This window comes from Borostomias antarcticus (assembly GCF_949987555.1).
Source record: "Borostomias antarcticus genome assembly, chromosome: 23".
NCBI classification, from domain to species: Eukaryota; Metazoa; Chordata; class Actinopteri; order Stomiiformes; family Stomiidae; genus Borostomias; species Borostomias antarcticus.
Window position 1 is genome coordinate 3,947,974 of NC_140256.1, and position 22,178 is coordinate 3,970,151.

The window sequence follows — 22,178 nt, forward strand, 5'->3', positions numbered from 1 at the left end:
CTCATAAAAGACCCATCAGCAGCTACAATAGTCAATGAGTTACACACTAGCTCCCTCCTGTGGCAACCTACAGTAGTGCAATCTACAGAGGTGCCCTAGGGACATGTTTCAGTCAGCCAAGAATCACACTACAGACTAATTACAAGTGATCCACGTCAGACAAATGACTACCAAGATTAGACCTTCGCCCTGTTTCATGAAACGTGATTGAGAGAACCAACATGACATCTCAGCATCAACACTTACAAAGGTACAGCGGTACGTAGAAAAGAAACAAAATAGAGTGCTTTCAAACATTTTATTTATGAAACACTATGGTGATACAAGCGATAGTGGTTACAGCTTGCAGTCAGTACCTTACAAACATGATGCCAGCAAACAAAAATTCAACATTTGTAAATCATCATATCCTACACGTCTTTTCAGAAAAATCTACAAACCCTTGATTCCGTTGAGAGAATGCCATCTCATACTGGCACATTATTTACATTTCTTTACATTTCTTATAGCCAACTCGATAAAAAATATATAAATCCAGTTTCATTTATACAGGTCACTTAGTAAGTGGCACAATGTCGTTAAGAGCAGAGGTGTGGAGCTCACACCTAGTTGAGACTGACCGAGCTAGTAGAGCTCCGTGTTGAGTGGTCCTTGACGAGGAGCAACAGATATCCTTCAGATTCAGAGGGCTTCCTACAACATCACTGTCCATCCCATCAACAACCAGTAAACAGGTCCCAACCAACCCAATTAAGAAAAGTTCCTCATTGAGAATGACTGGATTATGATCAAATGTGACAAAACAAGTTGAAATAGGGTTAATTCAGTGTAGATGGGAGGACATTTCATCACTGGTGACAGTCTACAAACAGTACAACCATAACCACCCTACAGCAACTATGTGTCAGTTGATGTCTTAAGATCAGAGCTGACTAAATGAGATGACTGCACGTATTAACGTATTAACACCGCCAACGGGAGTGTCGTGAGTAGAGAGGATTTGTGCTCGAATCAGATATCGATAAACTGAGAAAAGTAACATCTAAAGGCGAAGCACTCTTTTAAGATCCTAACATTCCATCGACTCCAGCGAGTCTCTCTTTTCAAGTGCGTTTCTGCTCCGCTGTGAATCCGCGCCTGACACGCCCTTTCTCCCCGATGGTAAACAACATGCCTTTCAAAGCCCTGCCCTGAGTTCACTCTGACACCTCCGCCAGCCTTGACACCCGTGTTTTTCTCTGCCGCTGAGCTGGGAGAGAGAGAGAGAGAGAGAGAGAGAGAGAGAGAGAGAGACGTCTTCTCACGGCCGGGGACCCATCTCTGCATTCCGCCGCGAATATCAGACAATAACATCAGGCCCGGGCGCGGCGCGGAGATAAAAACTGTCCCAATTAAAACGACGCCACTTTCTCACACGAGGACTCGTATCAAACGAAGAGTCCATCTCCAGAGACGAGGACCACAGAGAACCCCGCCAAATGTTCTAGTCGAAAATGGTAAACAGATGTGTGAAACCTTGCACGTCCTGCTGTGTGCATTCGGGGGTCGTTTATTTTATTTATTTATTTTTTTAAATAAGGACAAAAAATAAATCCCAAAAAGTCTTTCATTGAAATGTGGCTCCTCCCTCACCACTCCCACTGCAGTTCACGGACACTCCCAGAACTGGATGTCTCCACACGCACACCTTCACTGCAGCTCACGTTACCTACACAACGAGGGAGGGGCCTGGTCCAGGTAGCTCAGGTTGTCCAGTTCAAGTCCTTCTCGTCTGCTCTCCCTCCAGCTGGGATTAGTGCAGAAGTCCGGGGCCGGCGCTGGAGGGTGGGCCTGTGGGGGACAGCTGTGCCTGGTGCTAGGTGCCGTTATCGGCCAGACCGGGCCCCTCTGGAGGGTCTGCTGTTGGGCCGGGCGTCGGGGCCGCGCCCTGCTGCGCGGAGCCGTCTTTGGGCCCGTGGAGTCGGCACAGGCTCTGGTGCAGCTCGTCCAGTTCCGCTGGCAGAGGGATGCCCAGCTCCTGGTTGAGCGTTAGGGCTTCGAAGCAGTCCTCCAGCTTCTGGAAAGCCGGCCTGTGGGAAGGGGACAGGACGTGGAGGGGTTAGAGGTCACAGCCAGGCAGGGGGTAAGAGGGAACATGAGGAAGTACTCTGGCCGGGGCGGGCGTGTCCCTGGAAAGGCGGACCGAGATTCTATCGGGAGGGGCGGTTTTTCCACGGCTTTTGTGGCTCCAGAGGGCAGAGAACAGTCTTGATATGGTGTCTGGGGAGAAGGAGGGGGCGTTCGGCCCACCCACCCACTCATCTACCCTCGTTACTTTTACCGCACCGAACCCTCTCTCTCCTTGTTGTCTGGCGCTTTAAGCCCTTGATTGATTACAGATCTTTAAGCAAAATTAAAACGGCTTACTGTCATTATGTTGTTACTGCACTTACCGGTTCTCTGGTATCAGGTCACAACACGCCACAGCCAATGGGAAGAAAGCAGGTGGGCAGTCGTCGGGCAGAAACTTCTCCATGAACTTCCCCACGTTCAGACCGAAGTCCAGGGTTCTGGGTAGGCACTCTGGGTCCGCGTTCACCTGCCCGATAATCTAAAAACACATGACTGAGTTTAGAATGGTTTCACCAAAGTAGATTACAGATAATGGCCAACACTGAGGATGGTTCAGACTCCAAAAATACACAGGTCGTCCTCGTCTGATTTAGAGGATCTCAGAGCGCCAACAATATTATTATTATTATTATGAATTGCATTTATATAGCGCCCTTCATGATACCCAGAGTGCTTTACAGAGTCCAGTATTCATTCAGACACAGTCATACCAGTGGTGGTAAGCTACATCTGTAGCCACAGCTGCCCTGGGGCAGACTGACAGAAGCGTGGCTGCCAATCAGCGCCTACGGCCCCTCCGACCACCACCACCAACGTTCGTTCATTCATTCATTCATTCATTCATTCATTCATTCATTCACATTCATATGTTGCATGTCTTTATGATGGTGGGGGAAGCCGGAGTACCCGGAGGGAACCCACGCAGGCACGGGGAGAACATGCAATAGACTTCTTACCTCACAAAGCACGATCCCGAAGGAGAAGATGTCCACTTTCTCATCGTAGCGTTTACCTGAGACGAATAGAGAAGAAGGAGAGTGAGTTCTTGACCTGAAGAGCCCAGAGCTCCCTCCCCCCCTGTCCTCGGCGCGTCTCCTCCTGCTCACCGTTCAGCATTTCCGGGGCCATCCAGTAGGGGTTCCCCACCACAGTGTAGCGCTTCTTGCGGTCGATGCGTCGGAAAATCCTCTTCTTGTTGGCGGGTTTCTCAGGTGGAGGCTGTCGCACCTTCTCCTCCACTATGAGCCGGGAGAGGCCGAAGTCCGCCACCACCACTGTGTTGTCCTGAGGAAGGTCAATGGTTAAAGGTAAGAGGTCAAGGGAATATTTGGCGACATGCCGTTTTTCTGTTAATTTGTTATAACGAACCCTGAACCCAGAGACCACTGAGCTGAATCAACTATACGACACGTCGGGTAATAAAATCGTCTGCTTGTAAAGGTAAGAAACGGGAGTTCCTGTAGCTCAGGGATTTGGTGCCGTGATAAAAGCTCTCGAGTGCCGCGTTAGCCCCACGTTACACAACAGCTGATTGTGAGCTGTAGAGTTGCTGCTTCAGTAAAGCACATCTCTGGCATGTCCAGAACAAGACTGCCTTCAGTGTCTCGGCCCAGTCACAGGAGGCCGGGACTGTCACTCAACTACTGCTATCAAACATATGGAACAACTGCCTGTTGGTTCACCTGGCCAAGGCCTGTCCAAACCTACACCCTGTAGGTTCGAATCGAAGGGTCAGTGGTTCGAATCCCAGCTCCGACTGTCCACATGTCGGAGTGTCCTTGAGCAAGACACCTAACCCCAAATTGCTCCCAATGAGCAGGTTAGCACCTTGCATGGCAGCTACTGCCATTGGTGTGTGAGTGTGTGTGTGAATGGGTGAATGAGAGGCCATTGTAAAGCGCTTTGAGTGCCGCTAAGGTGGAAAAGTGCTATATAAGTGCAGTCCATTTACCATTTACACCCTGCTTTACTGATCACCATCAACAACCAATGACAATGGATTTTCCAATGGAAACAATATATTAATCTAAGTGGTACGGATTCAAAGAGGGGATTTTCCCTCCTAGCCTTTCTGCTGTAGGTCTGCTAGTCACCTACCAGTTTAATCAGGCAGTTGTGAGAGTTGAGATCTCTGTGGATGATGCTCATGGAATGCAGATACGCCTGGAGACAGAGAGGAGATAAGTTAACAAAAGAGAGACACAAACCATATCGCAACACTGCTTTACTGTTATCTAACAGGTAACGGTGCAGAAGGGAAATGTGAACCAGTCGGTTAAAAAAAGGGGCTTTGGATTACTGTAGGCACAGAGTTCATCGCCAAGGTAACAGGTCGCAACAAGACAACAACTCAAAGGGGCCTCTAGTGTCTTGATCACTCTCCAAATGCGTCATGTACCAAAGTGTTGTATGAACAGACCCCGTCTCGGGTGACTCAATGAACTAAAGGTGTTTTGGGGGGTAAATTAGTTGTTACATCCACGTTCCTGAGGGATATATTCAACAGGAAGTACACTGGACTATTTAGCCTCACGCTATGTACTGCACCTTTAAAACCCTTTATGGCCTCTATACATACCACAGACTGCACCCGCTAACAGAAAGCGGTCAATGTCTATATAGACAGCGCCTGTTCACCAATGGGAAGGCTTTCTGGAAGGGGCCAACTCACCATTCCCGAAGCAATGCTCTTTGCAAAACTGACCCTCTGCTCCCATGGAAACTGGTCCTGTTAGAACCCAGGGGAAAACCCGACAGACAAAGAGAGATGAATAGGTGGGCCCCTATAGCATTCATGCTCACACACATATCACAAATTCTGACAGAAAAGACAAAAAAAAAAAGACATTTTTCATTGTATCAAATGTTTTTTTTTGAGTTTCAGCATACTGCTGAAGTGAGATAATGTGAGTCCGTTCTAGAAAAGGCAGAAGTGCAGCTCTGTTGTTCCCTCTCGGTGCTGTTGACCATATGTTGAGCTGGTCCGCTGGTCGTGGGAGGTGGAAAACAAGCTCTTTTTTCCCCCCACCTGGGAACACTTGCTGCATTTACTCCCATTCCACGTCTCCGCTGGCTCACATGCCAGCCAGCCCGCCATAGCGCCAAGGGGCTTTATCTGAGCGGCGGTTTACCCGGGGTCAACCCCGTCCCACGCGGACCCTTCTGGAAAACAAGGGATTCTTGGGCCACCGAAGGGTATTTGGGTGCAGAGGGGGAGAGCAAAGGGAGGGGAGGGGGGGGGGTAAAGTGAATTAACTAGGTCAACTCACCATGTCTCGAATAAAATCCTTCAGTGTGCCTCCCTCGATAAACTCGGTTATTAGATTCAGCCTCTTGTCCTTATACAACACGCCGATGAACTTCAAAACGTGGGGATGTTCCAGGCTCCTCATTACTTTGACCTGGGGACGGGGAGAGACAACCGGCAGACACAGAGAGAGACATAAGTCCACCTTCATTACTTCAAACCCCACCGTATAATCTCTGTGATCAATTCCCACATTGGAGATGCTTTAATACGAGCCCAAATCACATTCTCCTTGTTCCTCTATGCGGACTGGAGCTGATCCTTTTACAAAAGCATAACCAGAACCAGAGCGCTCCATCCGGGAGGCCAGTCTGAGGACATCTGGCAGGATCTCAGCGGTGTCTATCATAAATCACGGCTCTGTACAGAACCAGGGGACTAGAACCCGCTGGGAGGACGGATTCCCGGGGCCGGCGTGACCTCTGACCTCTTTCAGGAAGGTCTTCTGGGTCTCCTCGTCGCAGCGAATCAGCTCCTTCATCACCATCACCTCACCGGTGGCTTTGTGCGTCACCTAGACACGGGGATCAAACGGCAAGTTAAAAAACCCAGAGAAGATCCGTGGCGCCGAGAGATCCGATACCGGCGCCGTTCGAACATTGGTATCTGGGTCAAACATCCCGTTTAGGGTGGGTGTCAAACAGGTCCGAACGGGCCGGGCCGGCGGAAGAAAGCGGGTACTGTGTTGAGCGACAGAGCGCCCTCTGTGTAGAGCGGAGGGGTTGGCGGCGTGGGGGGGGAGGGACTGACCTTGATGGCCTGGCCGAAGAAGCCCTTGCCCAGCACCTCTCCGTGGATGAGGTCACAGGGCCGGAAGATGCGGTGGGAGCAGCTGCTGGATGAGCGCAGCGACTCGGAGCGCCCGATGTCCCGGGTCAGGAACGGGTGTTCCCTGGGAGAGGTGGGGCCGGGGGACTTGCATATGCTGTTGCTACGTCTAGGAGTAAAGGAGGAGGTGTCGGTTAAAAGGTTGTGTGTGATTTGATTGGCTGTGGTAGCCTTCCTGTTTGTGATTAGTGAGATTGATTGTTATCACCAGCAGGTGTGCCACTAGTTGGACCCACGTAGGCCAGCACTTGGGTCACTGCTGTTTGAATCTGACGAAGGCCACACGGCCGAAATGTCATTCTTTGTCATTCTCATTCAAACTTGTGCATATGGAGCCTGGAGTGTGTGACACTTTCTTTCTTTTATATTTAAACGTCACTACAGGAAGAGACATTTTGTTTTTACCATGGCTGCGTTCCGAATCGCATACTACCCTACTATATAGTATGCCAAAACAGGATGTAGTATGTCCCAATACATAGTATGCCACATGCAGTATGACAAAAATACAAGGATGTCCTACTACATCCGGTCGTATTTTGCAGTATGCAAGCCAGCAGGCTTTTCTGGCTATTCTGACCCACAACCCTGTGCGCAGCGGAAATGTGCGTCACATGTGCGAGTCGTGACAGCTGTAGACGAATGTCGTGTTACGGACAGCGACGGACATGGGCGAATTTCAAGGCGCAATATTATGACAAGGTAGTATGTCCCAATTGGATGCCTACTGCTTGTAAAGTACGTACTTTCTAAGGGCAGCTGTAGTAGGTACTGGTAGTAAGAAGTAGAAGTATGCGATTCGGAACGCAGCTATGTCCTCCGTCATTGGCTGGCGCTACCCTACCTGAGAGACCTCCTCTTCAGCGTCCCGTCATCGACCACGTCCGTCCGCTCCAGGACGGCGTTGGACGGCATGGACATGCGCATGCGTGAGGTGGCCGGCATGCCCAGGCGGTTCTGGGAGGAGCCTAGTCTGAGCCTGTCCAATCGCTGCCTGACGGGATCATATTCGATTAGCAGCTGCAGCGTCTGACTGGACCGATGGATGAGGTCGTCCACCTGGAAAACACCAATCAGAGTTCGCCGTCTCCGTGAGACAAAACTCTGAGAAGGTCACTTGACCAACTGACGTTCAGTGAAGGGAATGTATTATAGGCAGGCAATAGGAAAGACTCCTAAGATATAATCCAATGTATCATTCAGGATCTTGACCACTTCAGAAGAAAGGCTATCAGATTGAAGTATAAAACATAACTTGAATGAAGCAGAAGAATTCTAATTGGAATGCGAGAAAAACAGGACAGGTGTCGCACTACAGGAATGCATGCTACGGTTTAGGGTGAGGTGGGGAGATTTGTTTTGGAGCGCTTCCAGATTCCATTCTCTACTAGCTCAGGAATGTGTAAATGATGAATGTAATGTAATCACAGAATCACATGTTCTATTATAAAGCAAACCGTCACATTCTTACATAATGGCCATGATTATAAAACATCACCGATAAGCTACTGCTGAGATCCAATCACTCTGGCTCCTTCATTTCGGCAGGGAATGTTACTCGCTCGTTCAGCCAATCAACATCGGGGACGTTGAGTGGATGAGGAAGAGCAGAATTTTGCCGTCGCTCACCTCTTCCTCCAGCAACGTTCCCACAGGAAGGCCATTGATCTCCAGGATCCTGTCGCCAACATGGATGGCATCCCGAACCTCGGGGCAGATATGCATCCCTCTGACCCTGGAGAAACGAGCGATGTCAGACTGTGTTGAAGCAGCTGGAGCAGCATGAACAGAGTCTACATCCTGGTCTTTTAGAGGGGCTGGTTCTGTTTACCAGCAGTCAGTCTGGACCTGGATAACATACAGGGTGGCCGTGATCCACTATCATTATATGAGATACATCAACCAACTAACTACAAAGAGTCTCCTTCGGCCGTCTCGGACTACATAAACAAGCGCAATTAACCATGGAGCCCAAGGTTACGCAGTCCGGGACACAAGCATCTGTACGCACGCCCTGTCGTTAAACAAACCTGCAATCACTTGTCACACGAGGCATTACTCATACCGCCTATCTGGGGCCACCAGACGCTCGCTCACTCACTCTTTGACTTGGACGCTGGCCGAGCCGCTGGTGACGTCGCCCACCACCGTGACCGAGAAGCCCCTCTTGCCGTTGGTGGCGGAGGGCATGGAGATGAGGGTCACCGTGTGGGGGAGGGAGTCGGGGGCGGAGTCGGGCGAGCGCTTCTCCAACATGGGCGTCAGGACCTCCTGCTTGTAGCACTTTCCACTGTGACACGGGAGGTGGAGGAGAAAGGGGAGAGGTGGAGGAGAAAGGGGAGAGGTGGAGGAGAAAGGGGAGAGGTGGAGGAGGAAGGGGAGGTGGAGGAGAAAGGGGAGAGGAGGAGGAGAAAGGGGAGAGGTGGAGGAGAAAGGGGAGAGGAGGAGGAGAAAGGGGAGAGGAGGAGGAGAAAGGGGAGAGGTGGAGGAGAAAGGGGAGATGGAGGAGGAAGGGGAGAGGTGGAGGAGAAAGGGGAGAGGTGGAGGAGAAAGGGGAGAGGTGGAGGAGAAAGGGGAGAGGTGGAGGAGAAAGGGGAGAGGTGGAGGAGAAAGGGGAGAGGTGGAGGAGAAAGGGGAGAGGTGGGGGAGAAAGGGGAGAGGTGGAGGAGAAAGGGAAGAGGTGGAGGAGAAAGGGGAGAGGTGGAGGAGAAAGGGGAGAGGAGGAGGAGAAAGCAGAGATCAGGAGACAAAATCATAGTCATCCGCTACGAAAGTACAATCACGCTTTTGGCGCGTTGATTTTATTGTGAGAGTCCGTGAGAGAGGGGAGTCAGAGAGTAGAATAGAAATGTTGCAGAGAGTAGAGTTACTCAAACACAGCAGCTCCCCTTGGTGCAAAAAGTGCAGACATTGACCTCTCGACCAATCACAAAACCACTAGTTAACATGCAACCAATCGCAAACAAGAGAATGGACCAGGAGTTTGAATGAAGATAATGAATGGAATACTACACAAAATACACACCGCTTACTCAAGATACAGCTCAACAGAAAAAAGAGGGCCTTTATGGGGAAATATAGGGAGGAGGCCAGGTCAGTCCAGAAGGAGTTGAAGAGGGGGTTGAGAAAGGCCAAGAACAGCTACAGGGAGCTATAAGGAGAAGTTAAACTGGAGCAAAACAGCTCCACAGATGTATGGGATAGAATTAAAAAAATCACTGGGCAGGCTGTCTCAGGCCCAGCTGTGGGGGAGGGCAAGAACGTGCTAATGAGCTGAACCAGTTCTTCAATCGGTTTGACCTGGCTATCACCCCCCCCCTCCCCCCTCCCCCCACACACACACACACACACACACACACACACACACACACACACCCCTGTGAGCTCAAAGGGCAGCTCAACGCCCCCAACCCCCCCGGGTGCCCATAAAAACATGCCCCAGTGTTCTCAGTGACTACAGGTCATGAAGGTCTTTGAGACACTGGTTCTACAGCGCCTAGGGCCCATGGTGAGTGACTTCCTGGACCCCCTGCAGTTTGCGTACCGGGCCAGAATCAGCGTGGACGATGCCATCATCTACAGTACCAGACCTTACTCACACCTGAAGAGGCCAGCACAGTGAGTCATGTTCTTTGACTGTTCCAGCACATTCAACTCCATTCTGCCCCTCCGGCTAGCAGAAAAGCTCCCAGCCATAGACGAGCTGTAGCAGATGGGGAGCAGCATCAGCCAGAGGCTCATCCCATCCAGGTGCAATACAGAACGGTTCAGGTGCTCCTTTTTGCCAGTGGCCATCAGAGTCCATAACATTGCCTGAGTGTTCCTGTGTGCTCCTGAGTGTTGTGGACGGACGGACGGATGGATGGATATATCCTATATTTATGAATACTTTATGAATATATTTTCTCCATGTATATTCTTTATTCCACTGTACTTTTTTTCCCTACTGCTGCTGCACTTTTCCACTGCTGAAACCCCAACCCCCCCCCCCCAAATAACCCCACAGGGATTATTACATACATACATACATACATACATACATACATACATACATACATACATACATACATACATACATACATACATACATACATACATACATACATACATACATACATACATACAGAAAGAAAGAAAGAAAGAAAGAAAGAAAGAAAGAAAGAAAGAAAGAAAGAAAGAAAGAAAGAAAGAAAGAAAGAAAAAGAAAAACAAAGTCCACTCTCAAGTGAAGGTACACTTCAAAACTCTACCTTTACAAAAACATTAACTGGATTATTCCACTAAACAAAAAACGTACTATGAGGATAAAGGAACACCTGAACACTGTATTCCCCTGCTCAGTGAAATCTAATTAAATATGATACTCCATCTCCTCCTAGTACGTAAGTACGCATCTCCTCCACTTACACACCTGACACTGACATTTGATTCAGGTATGCAGAGAGACTTTCAATTAAAGCATTGTAAACAAATAAAGCAAACAAAGTTTTCCATAAAAGGAAGAGGTTATCAACAAACTGCAGGATGATGTCTCACCAGTAGAGTTTGGAGCGTTCCACCAGAGCGTAGGTGTCCTGGTCCTCGATCACCACCTTGCAGCTCAGACACACAAAGCACTCTGGGTGATACTTGTACTCTCCGGCCACCTGGAAGCACAACAACAACAACAGCTGGCTGAGTCTCACGGTGTTTCCACAGTGTCACAGCGGGAATTGGCGGATGCAGACATCTTGATGGCGAGTTGTGCTGAGTGGCGTTATCCTCTGCGGTGCTGTGCTGTTATGCTGTGCCATGCCGTGTTGCCCTTCCCCCCTGGGAGGCGATGACGCAGTCAGTAACACCTGCTCCGCTCTGTCTGTCTGGAATCTGCTATGATTCACGAGCGCAAGCCCTGCCCTTCGCCATTAGATCACTCCTGTCCCTGACACTCTCTCTTTCACCCCGTCACGAACTCGTACCGGCAACCCTCCTCCCTCTCACGCACTCAATGCCCTGCTAACGCTGACGTTCACTTCCTGCAAATCACCTCACACACCGTGAGTCTGTTTCGCTCACTCTCATGCAAAATGACACAATGTGATACACCCCCATACGAAAAAAAACTCTCTCAAACACACACACACACCACACACACACACACACACACAACACACTCTCACACACACACACACACACACACACACACACACACACACACACACCACACACACACACACACACACACACACACACACACATCACAGAGCTTCATGTGGTTTGGAACCTCGGTCCTGGATGTAAAGTGATCACATGGTAGACGAGGCTGTCTGGGAATTCTAATCTGGTCCTGTACCTCGAAGCCTGGTGAGTGTGGAGATAATCTGAGCCCGTGTTAACAGACTGGGGTCTGACGGGAGTCTCGGGAGGACGACTAAATAGAGATCTCTGCTAGCCTTGTCGGAGCGCACATTCTAGTGTGGTCAGCCGCAATGTGCCAACACTTGATCTCCTCTCCAGATGTGTTGGAATAGGATAATGTATAAAGAATGAAAACATTAATGAAAACCTGTGGTATTTGGTGTACCCCCCCCCCCCCCCCCAACCCACACACACACACAAACGCACACTTCATGATGTAGGCTGAGTAAGAGTGTTGGGTAAGGCCTTTCTCTGAGGTGATGTAAGCAGTGGGAGCTCCCGGCAGTCTGAGCCTGAGTGACTCTCTCCCCGGGGGGCTGGAGCTGAGCGGTAACCCCGGTGAGAAACGGCCTCAGGCGGGCCGGTCAGACACATCTGTGTCATAGTGTAGAACAGAGGGGGGGGGGGTCAGGCTAGTACACTGCATGACCCCCTCCTCCCTCACAAGACCCACACTACTGGAGTTTGTCACTGTTCATCATTTAAAGGAGTAGTAAAGGGAAAAATCATGTTTAGCCCTGTTTTAAGGTTACTTATGATCATATACAATGGTTTAGATAAAAAAAGTTGACAAAACTAGCACTTTTGAGGAAGTCTGATAATTGCTCTACCATCGTTTTGGTCATACAATGGATGTGGGTGGGCTCCGTGAAAAATCATTAAAAAAACATGTTAAACTCTCAATTTCAAAGACAAGAAACTCACATATAATTCGCCATAAAGTAAGATTCTAGTTTATCTGGAAAGGCTTTTTTAAATATTTAGCATAGAACTATTTAGTCGCAGCACATGCGTGTGTAAACTTCCGCAAACTAGGTAGCCTAGCAACATAAACAATAACAATAGCTACCGTAAGTAGTTCCGCTTCCTGAATCCCCTCTGCGGATTTATCTACACATCTACAACTGTCGCGTCAAAGTCAATGGATTTCATAAAATGATCAATAAAACCCTACAGGATTCATACTTTGCGGCGAATTTGATGTCAGAACACCAACGGACACCAATTACCCCCTCAGTGAGCTTCTTGTCTAGAAATTGAGAGTTTAACATGTTTTTGAATGATTTTTCAAGCTGCCCACCCACATCCATTGTATGACCTAAACGGTGGTAGAGCAATTATCAACTTTCTCAAAAGTACTAGTTTTGTCAACTTTTTGATCCGAACCATTGTAACCTTAAAACAGGGCTAAACATGATTTTCCCCTTTATTACTCCTTTAATCATCTTCCCAAGAGAGACTGAAAAGAAGGAGGGGTTGGGAGTGTTTTCTACCATGTCAAAACTATAAAATATCCAACAGCCCCAGAGAAAAGAATAATAAACGGCTTTGACGCAATCTCATAACAGCACAAGACGTTCCGTAGCCTGCATGGTAAGTATAAGTAACAGCTCCATACAGCTCTCATCTCCCGAGAGGCTGACGACCAGACCATTTAGCGCCATGTTGGTTCGGCTGTTGGGTACGAGGCCGCCAATTGAGCTCAGCCAAAAATACTTGGCACCTCGTGTCCCCAGCCAACCAAGCCAAGACCAAACAGAAAGGTCCATTATGTGTTTTGCTTACTGGCAAACTCTTTTGGTTTAAAGAAAAAACCTTTGGTTCAAGCTCCACATTAGTTCAGTTAAAGATAAAATGAACCTTCTGTGAAGAGTAATTGTTGAGGCCCTCAGCATTTCTTATTGTATAGACTCCATGATTATGGGCCCCAAAAGTAACAGTGTAAAATATTTGATCCCATTAGCACTCTAACCCAATGCATTGGTATTCCATAGCACTAATGAGGCCTCCAAAAACTAAGACAGATCCAGCTAGTCTGCCATAGCATAACCATGACCTCATGCTCTAATCCTGGAAGAAAAACAATGATTTTCAAACATTCTTAGCTTCCCTTAATAACAGATGCTCAATCTTTCATAAACCATCCCGGTTGTGGTGAATTGTGGGTAAAAGCTCCTGCCTCTCCACCGCAGATGACTGAATCAGGTGATGGAGGGGCTCCAGACCCATGTCATGTTCTCAATTTTTAACCAAAACGTTCACCATGTGCCTGTGGGAGGGAGCGAAGTGTGGAGAACTGGTATTCATTGGAGGGGGAACCGAACAAAACACAAAGAGAAGGGTACGGAGGTCTAGACCACGTCTGCCATCTCTCACGGCAGCCCAGGATGCACTCTGGGTAATATAATTACTGCAGGGCCCCACCCCCCCTGACCCAACATGCACATCGATATTGACCTCAATCACCCAGGAGAGGCTTGCTGGAACACAGAAGGCTTTTCTCTCTGGGGATTCTGGTGAAAGCCGAGTAGAGGGGAAAACTTAACCTGACATAAGCCTCATTTGTACACATGTAGGAAAACATATCGTATTACGACCCAACCCCCTACGCCCTGTCAAAGAACACTGCAGAACTACAGAACAGCGCCCTCGTGTTAAGTGAGTCCATTCACCGTTTCTTACCTGTGAATACAACCACAACCCTGAATAATTCTAATATAAAGTACCTCGCTTGGTAGCTTTGTTGGTCTATACATGTACTTTCGTTGTTTTAGATCTATGAACTGGAGTAGAGCCTTATATATGGCAAATGGTGGTGACGTATAACGCTGACCAGAACATCCCTAGCCGGGGGAGAGGGGAGCAGCACACACTCACCATGGCCGGTCCAGTCATGAGCAGAGAGCAGCCGTGACACAGCTCCCCGAACTTCTCCCAATAGTGTTTGCGACAGTACAGCTTCCCATTCTTCTCATAGTACCAGTTAGTCAGGCAGTCACAGCACTCGGAGCACCTGCGAAGGGGGGAGAAAAAAAACACACACCCGTTTAATCACCACGGCGGAGAACAAAGGGAACGCGGGGAGCGCAGCCAAGGCCTTTCAGCGAAGAGACTACCTCCTAGAACGTAGAACAAGCGAACCGCGAGGTGATCCCGATGAGACGGGCGTAGGGTTTCAAAGTGCTGCTGACATTTCTGAAGGCACGTAGACGATATGAAAGCTACCCAGAGCGCTGCTTCAACCCGTCTCTCAGACAACAGAGATTCTGTGGGCCTGCTCTTGTTGGTGGACCGTGGACATTTTTTGACACACAGGTGTAGTTGGCCTACACCTGCACAAGGAATAATACATGTAGGGGCAGACATATCCCTTTAAATAGCGCACCCCTCTGGACAACAGACAGACCATTTAGAACACTTTGAGTCAAGTAATCTCAGAAATTGCTCGACCTGTCTGCCACCATCAACGCTCCACACAAGGCCAGTGTAGCAGTGAAAGCGTCCTTGTAATGAGAGGGACACAGTGTTGAGACCATCAATCATGGGAGACAATTACCGCCAAACACCATACTTTCCACTCCCAGATTGCGGCAGAGAGCGGCGTTTGCTCGAGGCCTTTCTTCAGGATGACCGTGTGCCCTCCCGTCTGTGACCGTCAAGGAAAGCTGTATAGGAGGCAGCATCTTGCTCCTGAAACTTGTCATGTCTTGCTCGGTTTCTCTCGCACAAGCGGAGGTCCTGTAGGTAAGGACCAAAACGTTGGTCCTTACCTACACAATAAATACCACCAACACAGAACCAAAGGCTGCCCTCCCACATTCCAAGTCAACATATTTAATGTGTTCCAGTCGGTTGAGCAAAGCCTACAGAAGCACATCTTTGAAAGGAGCCTTGACAGCCAGATACCGGCAGTTTAAAGGGGGGATCAAATGAAAAATGTGGTGGAGGTGCAGATTCACATCCCCAGAGGTAAAGGACGATTCAAAAGGGATGACGGATTTCTGTTGACATAATTGAGTAACAGCTACTCAACTTGCTTGGGGAATACTCTCCTAAGATAAAACGGAACATCCAGTTCTTTCACGTTCGCTACAAATCACCGGCACTCTGGCGCTAAAGATGATTGATCCACATTCTCCTCTGGAATGAGGCTTGGCAAATCAAGAGGAAATGTACATTATATAGCTTTTCACTTCCAACAATAGGGACGGAATGTTCAGAGAAAGTGGAATGCTGAGGTTGCCGGGAGAGATGGGAGCGTACTTCCGACTAGCTGCGCGTTATACAAAATGGCGGCACAGGAGGTTAAACCGCTGTGTACACACTAGGGCTTCCCCCTGAAAGTCGATGAGTCGAATCATCAGTTGGAGACCCTTAAGTCGAGCGGTTGTTTTTTTTGCTCCACTGTCAGGATGTGCTGGTGGGCTAAGACAACTCACCTGCCTTGTGATTCATATAGGACAGGTCAATCATTGGTTTTAGACCTAGGGTATTACCACAGCTATTTGTTGTGAGGGAAAAAGAGACTGAAGGCTGACATAACGGAGGGAGGAGAAGACAGAACAGAGCCCCTCTCCCCTCTATCTGGCCTACTATGCGCCAGCAATCATGTGCATTTCCCAAACAGAACATCACAACACAAAACTGCTTTCTATTAACTATGATGTCCGCTGACAGATAGATTGAGCTAACGTCTGCGAAAACACTTTAGTGGCAGCCAAAACATTTTCTTGTTGACTGCTGCTCAACGCATGAGCCTATTCGCACGCTTTGAAATGCGCAGTTGAGAAGACTATCGCCAAATCGCCCGAAACACATCTGAAGTAGATGGACAATGTGGGCTAGATGATGCATGTGTACCAAGAAAAATAGGCGTCTTTTATTTTGCTGCCTCCAACTTCAAAGTTTTACACTGGTGTCCCAACTCCCGCAGTCTCCCCTGGGCATATGAAAACAAAAAAGAAGAATGAATCATCGAACAGGCGAATCTTATTCGACTCACAAAATTCAGTGTCGGGTTACAGCCCTAGTATACACACTCAATAGTGTACCTTCCTCTGGAGAGATCAGGTTACTCTACTGGTCTCCCACTTACACAGCTTCCTGAGGTGGCTCTATGTAGATTGTATAGATTTCCCCTCATTCATACGTTAGAACAGTCCGATGCTGGCAGCCCTGGTTTTTGGCAGGGCCCCATGGATCACTGTGATCTCTACCCTGCCAGTGTGGCTGATCCTGGCTTGTCAGCTTTAAGACAGAAACCCCCCATCCTGGAGATAAGCAGGGTTAGAACCTCGCCTGATCATGTTCAAGTTCAAAGCTTACATTTGAGGGTACCGTGTACAGATACGTTGACAAAAAGCATAGTTTAGCTGAACAGAAAGGAAAATATAGGTGAGCAGGAAAAGGGGGAAAATGAAATTTCCGCCGGTTCCTGTGGAGAGGGGGATGATGCCGAGAAGCGGTTTGGTGCTGAAAGGCTTTTCAGATAATGATCACATTAGTGAGGGGTGCCGTGTTCGGCATAGGGACCGCTGCCCGTCAAATAGCCGGACTTAGACAAATGCCCAATTATAAGCCTTTGTCTGACAGAACGCTGAACATTATGCACCCATAGAGGCACCCATAGAGGCAGACAAAACAAGATCAAAAATACACAACGTTTAAAGAGAAGAACAAAACCAGCCGATGACAGCCAGGAAAAGGAAAAAAAAAAAAGGTTGACAATGATGAATCACTCACTCTCCCCCTCTCTCTCTCTCACACACACATATACACACACACACACACACACACTATGGTTTACGAAAGATGTGACGAATCTTCAGGTGTGTGTTGCTCGTGTCGTGAAGGAAAATAACTTTCACTCAGAGCAACCTGTTGGATCACAGTGCATCCTCTCTGTTATACCAAAACAATCCTGCCTCTCTGGGTGGAACCCAGGCTGGAGCCGTGGTTTGATTACAGGCGTCTCTCCCTGAAAGACCGACCAGCTCACATGTCCCTGTAAAAACACCTGACATGGGTCTTACCAGAAGATGGGTTTACACCAGAAGAACAGAGTGAGCGAGACTCATCAAGAAAAGTCAAAGAAATGTTTGGAGAAAGAGAGCGATACAGAGATAGAGAGAGAGAAAGAGAGAGAGAAAGAAAGAATGGAAGGAAGAAAGATTAGGAGAGAAAGAGAGAGGGAGCGAGAGAGAAGCCCCTCTCAGGTGTGGGGATGAAGAAGGACTGGTTCTCCAAACAATGACCTAACCTCCAAACACACCGATGGGTAAACATGACTCATTTCCTCAAATCCACACTACTTGTGGAATGCCGACATTAAACCTTTGTTGGAGCGTTCTGCAGACACACAGGCAGTGCCTGTAACGCTGGCCTGGAGGAGAGCAGGGAATGTGTTTCCCCTTTCCCCACTCACAGACCCTTATCTGAGGCTGTCCTCCAACGTTCGCACTGCCAATTTTTGAAAGAAAATTGTTGAATGGGCGATGTGAAATCTTAGGCGGAAATCTGAAAGAATGTGTATGAGTGTGTAAACTACATATGCAGTCAATCAAATCCTTTAAAAAATAGGTACAACTGAATTTGCCCAGAGACTTGTCTAGGTCTAGGTTTATCAGTGTGTGTATTCATAAGTTGTCTATAAAATCTGATCTAAGATCTGTATTGGCTAATAGAGATGAGACTTGATTAAACCATTCCAGGAACAAAGCAGAGCTCACATCGCTTGCATGGTTGGTTTGGATGAAGGAAGGACTTGATTACAAGGCTAAAGACATACACACACATGCAAACACACAAAAGACAAACACACACATGCAAACACACAAAAGACATACACACACATGCAAACCCAAACATTGAGCAGCCACAGTGTGGTGACCACACCGAGCCATTCCAGATACAACATGACTCTAAAGTAACCAGGAAGTACAGAAAAGGTGAATTGATACAACATGACTCTAAAGTAACCAGGAAGTACAGAAAAGGTGAATTGATGCAACATGACTCTAAAGTAACCAGGAAGTACAGAGAAGGTGAATTGATACAACATGACTCTAAAGTAACCAGGAAGAACAGAGAAGGTGAATTGATACAACATGACTCTAAAGTAACCAGGAAGTACAGAGAAGGTGAATTGATGCAACATGACTCTAAAGTAACCAGGAAGTACAGAGAAGGTGAATTAGCTAAAACACATGAAAAGAAAACAACTTAATTGTGATGAGGCTGGAGGCTTGACATCTACTCATATACAGTAGGACAATCAATTGAGAATCTCATTGCACATGGTACCTATTTTTTGTACATAATGACACAAATAAACATCCTTGAATCCTGAATTCTTGACATCCTTGAATCCTGAAATCAACAGGATCCAGTTTTTCTGGGGGGAATAAACAAAGGCTCTGTTGAGGCTGTCTGGACCGTCTGGCCCGTCTGGCCCGTGGCTCTGAATCGCTGTCTAGGAATGCAGAAGCAGCAACGCACAACACACTGCTGTCTGGTGGCTACCTTTAGGTCCCTGCCAACATCAGGTTTACTGGAATAGGGATGATGTCAGCCTTCAGCTACGCTACACAACTTGGAGGAGGTGTGGGGGTATGAATTATGAACAATGGGACCAGACAGCAGGGGGGAACACGGAACAAGGGGACCGTTAAGACTTTCTTCTCAAGTAGAACAATGTCTCCCACATGAAGAGGGAAAGGAAAAGTTTGAACTCTGAGGAAAAAAATTAATGTAAAAAAATAAATAAAATAGAATACTGAGGGGAGACTTCAGTCTCAGATAACCGGAGGAGCGTCTAACACTTGTCAGGAAAAGGTTTTGGGCCAGGGGGATCTGTCTGACCGCTGAGGGCTCAACTCCAGCACACTTGGCTGAGCGACAGTACGGTAGTCTGGCTTCCACCACTCTTTTCCACAGCAGATGCTTCTTCCAAAGTGTTTATTTCACAGAAGATGAGTGAGTTGGTGGGATGGAGGATGGGGACGGGACAGAAGAGGAGAGGGAGGGGAGGGGAGAGAGGGGGCCGGCAGCACAGCTGCATCGAGGACTTGGCATGTGAAGAACTGACATGAGGTGCTGTGGTGCTATAAAAGAGCCAATTATAGTAAGGGAGAAAAATAACCAGAGTCCTGGGTTATGTAAGGACATTTTGCTGCTAAAAGGATTTGGGTGAAATCCGAGAGCTTATGCAAACTTCAGCCTACAGACGAGGACGATCCACAGAGGATGTTCACAGTACAGCTCATGCAATACATTCCCAACAGAGTTTCATTAAGTATTTTCAAGGGTATTTCTGAGCTCAGTCTTGCTGTATATTCATGAAACTGCTCTATTCTTACACGCAACCTTCTGTGTTGGGTACAATGGGCACAGTGGGTGTCAGAGACAAATTCCCTCTTTTAGCCTCATTAACAGAGCTGCCGTGGCTGTGCCTTCAACCAAGCTCCCCATAAAACAAAAACCCTGCCTGTCACAATCAACATCACTTCTCTAAAGAGATTTAAAAGCTGGGGGGTTGGATTTCATACAGAGCATGTATGAGATTTTTATTTTCCTTTTTTTTTTTTTTTTCTTTCTTTTTTTTTTTACTATCAATGTAAATATTTGTCCATCTTATCTTCTGTGTCCATCCTAGGTCCACAGGAATGGATTTCAATATGAGCCAGTGACCTGAACATACCAGAGCCAGTATCCCTTCTGACAATGATTAAACATCAGGGCACACAGATACTTCCACGGGCAAAGTCTTTCAGGCCCGAGACAGGGGAGGCGGGTATCTGATCCTCTTTAGCCCATGGCTGACGATCCCAAGTAAAGTATCAACAATGATGAGAAAACAAACACCCACAACAAAAGCCTCCAAATAGCACTTTTTAACAGCCCCACACGGCAATGCACTATTGCATCTAGGTCCACATTCAATCATCAGAACTGGAGTGTACCAAGTGGACCAGGCCATATTTTAAGACAGGGGTTAAATGGGACCTGGCAAATGGCCCAGAGAAGTCTGTCCCCACAATGATCCTAAAATGATAGCAGCATTCAACTAGTGGAACGTTCTGGAATTACCCACAGGATGCTTTGTAATTTAACAAACCTGTTGAGCACATAATGCCTTGGTTAAAGCTGCTTATTGACCAACAAAGCAACCCAACTGTCTCTCTCCGGTGCCTCCAATGGTACCCATTTCCCGAATCAAAACGAATTAGACTAGTCTATAATAACATCTGAAAGCCAGTACTTTTCAGAAAATGAAAATATAATGAAAGCTGATCCACAGAAAGTGAAAGGGTAGGCTATGAAAAGTACTCTGATACACTTTCAATGAAACAATACTGTAACGTGACTCAAACATTCATACAGCAAAAGGCTGGAGGGGGAGACTTACTGAAAGCAGGCGTTGTGCCAAGTGTCTTGGAGAACTTTCACATTAAACGAGTCTTGAATCTTTCCTCCACAACCCGCACAGTGGCGTCCATCTGAACCTGTGGAGTTGGTCAGAGTGGAAAGAGCATCACCTTTTAATCTTGGATAAAACTACTTTGTTACATATTCTGCAACAGAGTTATGAACTTCTTATCAGTAGCCTACTCTATACCACATTTCCCTTTGCATATTCCAGACCATATTTAATTTCATAGCCGTTGTACTAAATGAAAAGCGATTTAACGTCGGTAGATACACAATGTAACAGTGCAAAGATTTATTCCTCTGTATCTTACTGGAGTTTGGCTAGTGACTAGTGGCATCGCATCTTTCTGAATTTACAGTAGCATATCTACGAAAAGAAAACCCGTGCAAACACTCTGAAAGAGCATGCGGTATATTTGACCTAAACTCCCATATCAAATCATATTCACAAACAAAGAAAAATGAACAAGCCGACACTTGACAGGAGAGAAAGTTTAGATTGCTCACCTTCCAGTGCCTCCATCTAACGCAGGCTAATAGCTGTGTGCGTCGTCGATGTGTTTTCTCTTTTCTAAGCTCGCATGTTGATGCAGAATGAGAAGTTACATTCAGAGCATTCAACCCCACGTCTATCCAAATGTCCTAGCAATTCCACCCTTGGACAAAAGAAAATAGCGTCTAATTTCATGAGAGAGAAAATCACAACTTTTTAGAATTTAGCTTCTTGGTTGGATGGGTGACGTCATGCACTAGAAATTCCTGTACGGAGACCGGAAGGGATCACACAGCAACACCCACGGGCAACACCTGGAACAGGAGAAAATCATTGAGGAGAGCCCAAAATACACTGAAACTGTAGCACCATCTACTGCCAAAAATAGGACCTACATGCGAAGACAACCACAGGAGGAACCTTTCTCTGAGACAAAAGAGACCGCCCTGCATCACACTATTAAACAACCCATCATCAGACCAAAACGATATTGCGTTTAAGGCTATAATAATTGTGCCCCACCTGATGAAATAGATAGAGGGGGACCCCCCTTGGTTTGCGCGTGCGTGCATGCGTTCGTACGTTCCGTTCGTTCATCCGTCACACATGATGACCTACCAGAGCCCACCACCTGGGGGCGCTCATCGCTATTCATTTTGCCCATTGCCAAGTAGCCTATGTTTTGCTCGGTGTCTCAGTTTAAGTAGGGGCTGATCGTATCATTATTAAGTTTACTAGATGGTGTGTTTAAAATGTGCGTTGGCTATGGGACATAGCGTTGCCTAATAGCATTGCCTTGGTGTGCGGTGTGTGTGGAAGGTACAGGGAGGC

The 22,178-nt window shown here is 47.5% G+C and overlaps 1 protein-coding gene across 1 annotated transcript; it reads right to left on the minus strand.

Annotated features, from left to right (window-relative positions):
* Positions 1 to 358: 358 nt before the first annotated feature.
* limk2 (LIM domain kinase 2) lies at positions 359 to 21,579 on the minus strand. Its single transcript, XM_084457709.1, has 16 exons — positions 21,362 to 21,579; positions 20,832 to 20,928; positions 14,303 to 14,438; positions 10,784 to 10,893; positions 8,349 to 8,537; positions 7,877 to 7,982; positions 7,092 to 7,306; positions 6,170 to 6,356; positions 5,847 to 5,933; positions 5,382 to 5,513; positions 4,784 to 4,840; positions 4,210 to 4,275; positions 3,219 to 3,396; positions 3,069 to 3,124; positions 2,433 to 2,590; positions 359 to 2,069 (listed from the first exon to the last, which is right to left on the minus strand). Exons 1-16 carry the CDS (start codon positions 21,375 to 21,377, stop codon positions 1,856 to 1,858), a joined length of 2,004 nt encoding a protein of 667 aa, XP_084313835.1. The 5' UTR covers positions 21,378 to 21,579; the 3' UTR covers positions 359 to 1,855.
* Positions 21,580 to 22,178: the final 599 nt, after the last annotated feature.

Excerpts from the sequence above, each read along its gene's own strand:
- limk2 (XM_084457709.1), bottom strand. Across the intron at positions 8,538-10,783 it reads GAACGCTCCAAACTCTACTG|TGGAAAGTGCTACAAGCAGG; the intron begins GTGAGACATCAT and ends CCCGTGTCACAG. Across the intron at positions 6,357-7,091 it reads CTGAAGAGGAGGTCTCTCAG|ACGTAGCAACAGCATATGCA; the intron begins GTAGGGTAGCGC and ends CTTTACTCCTAG.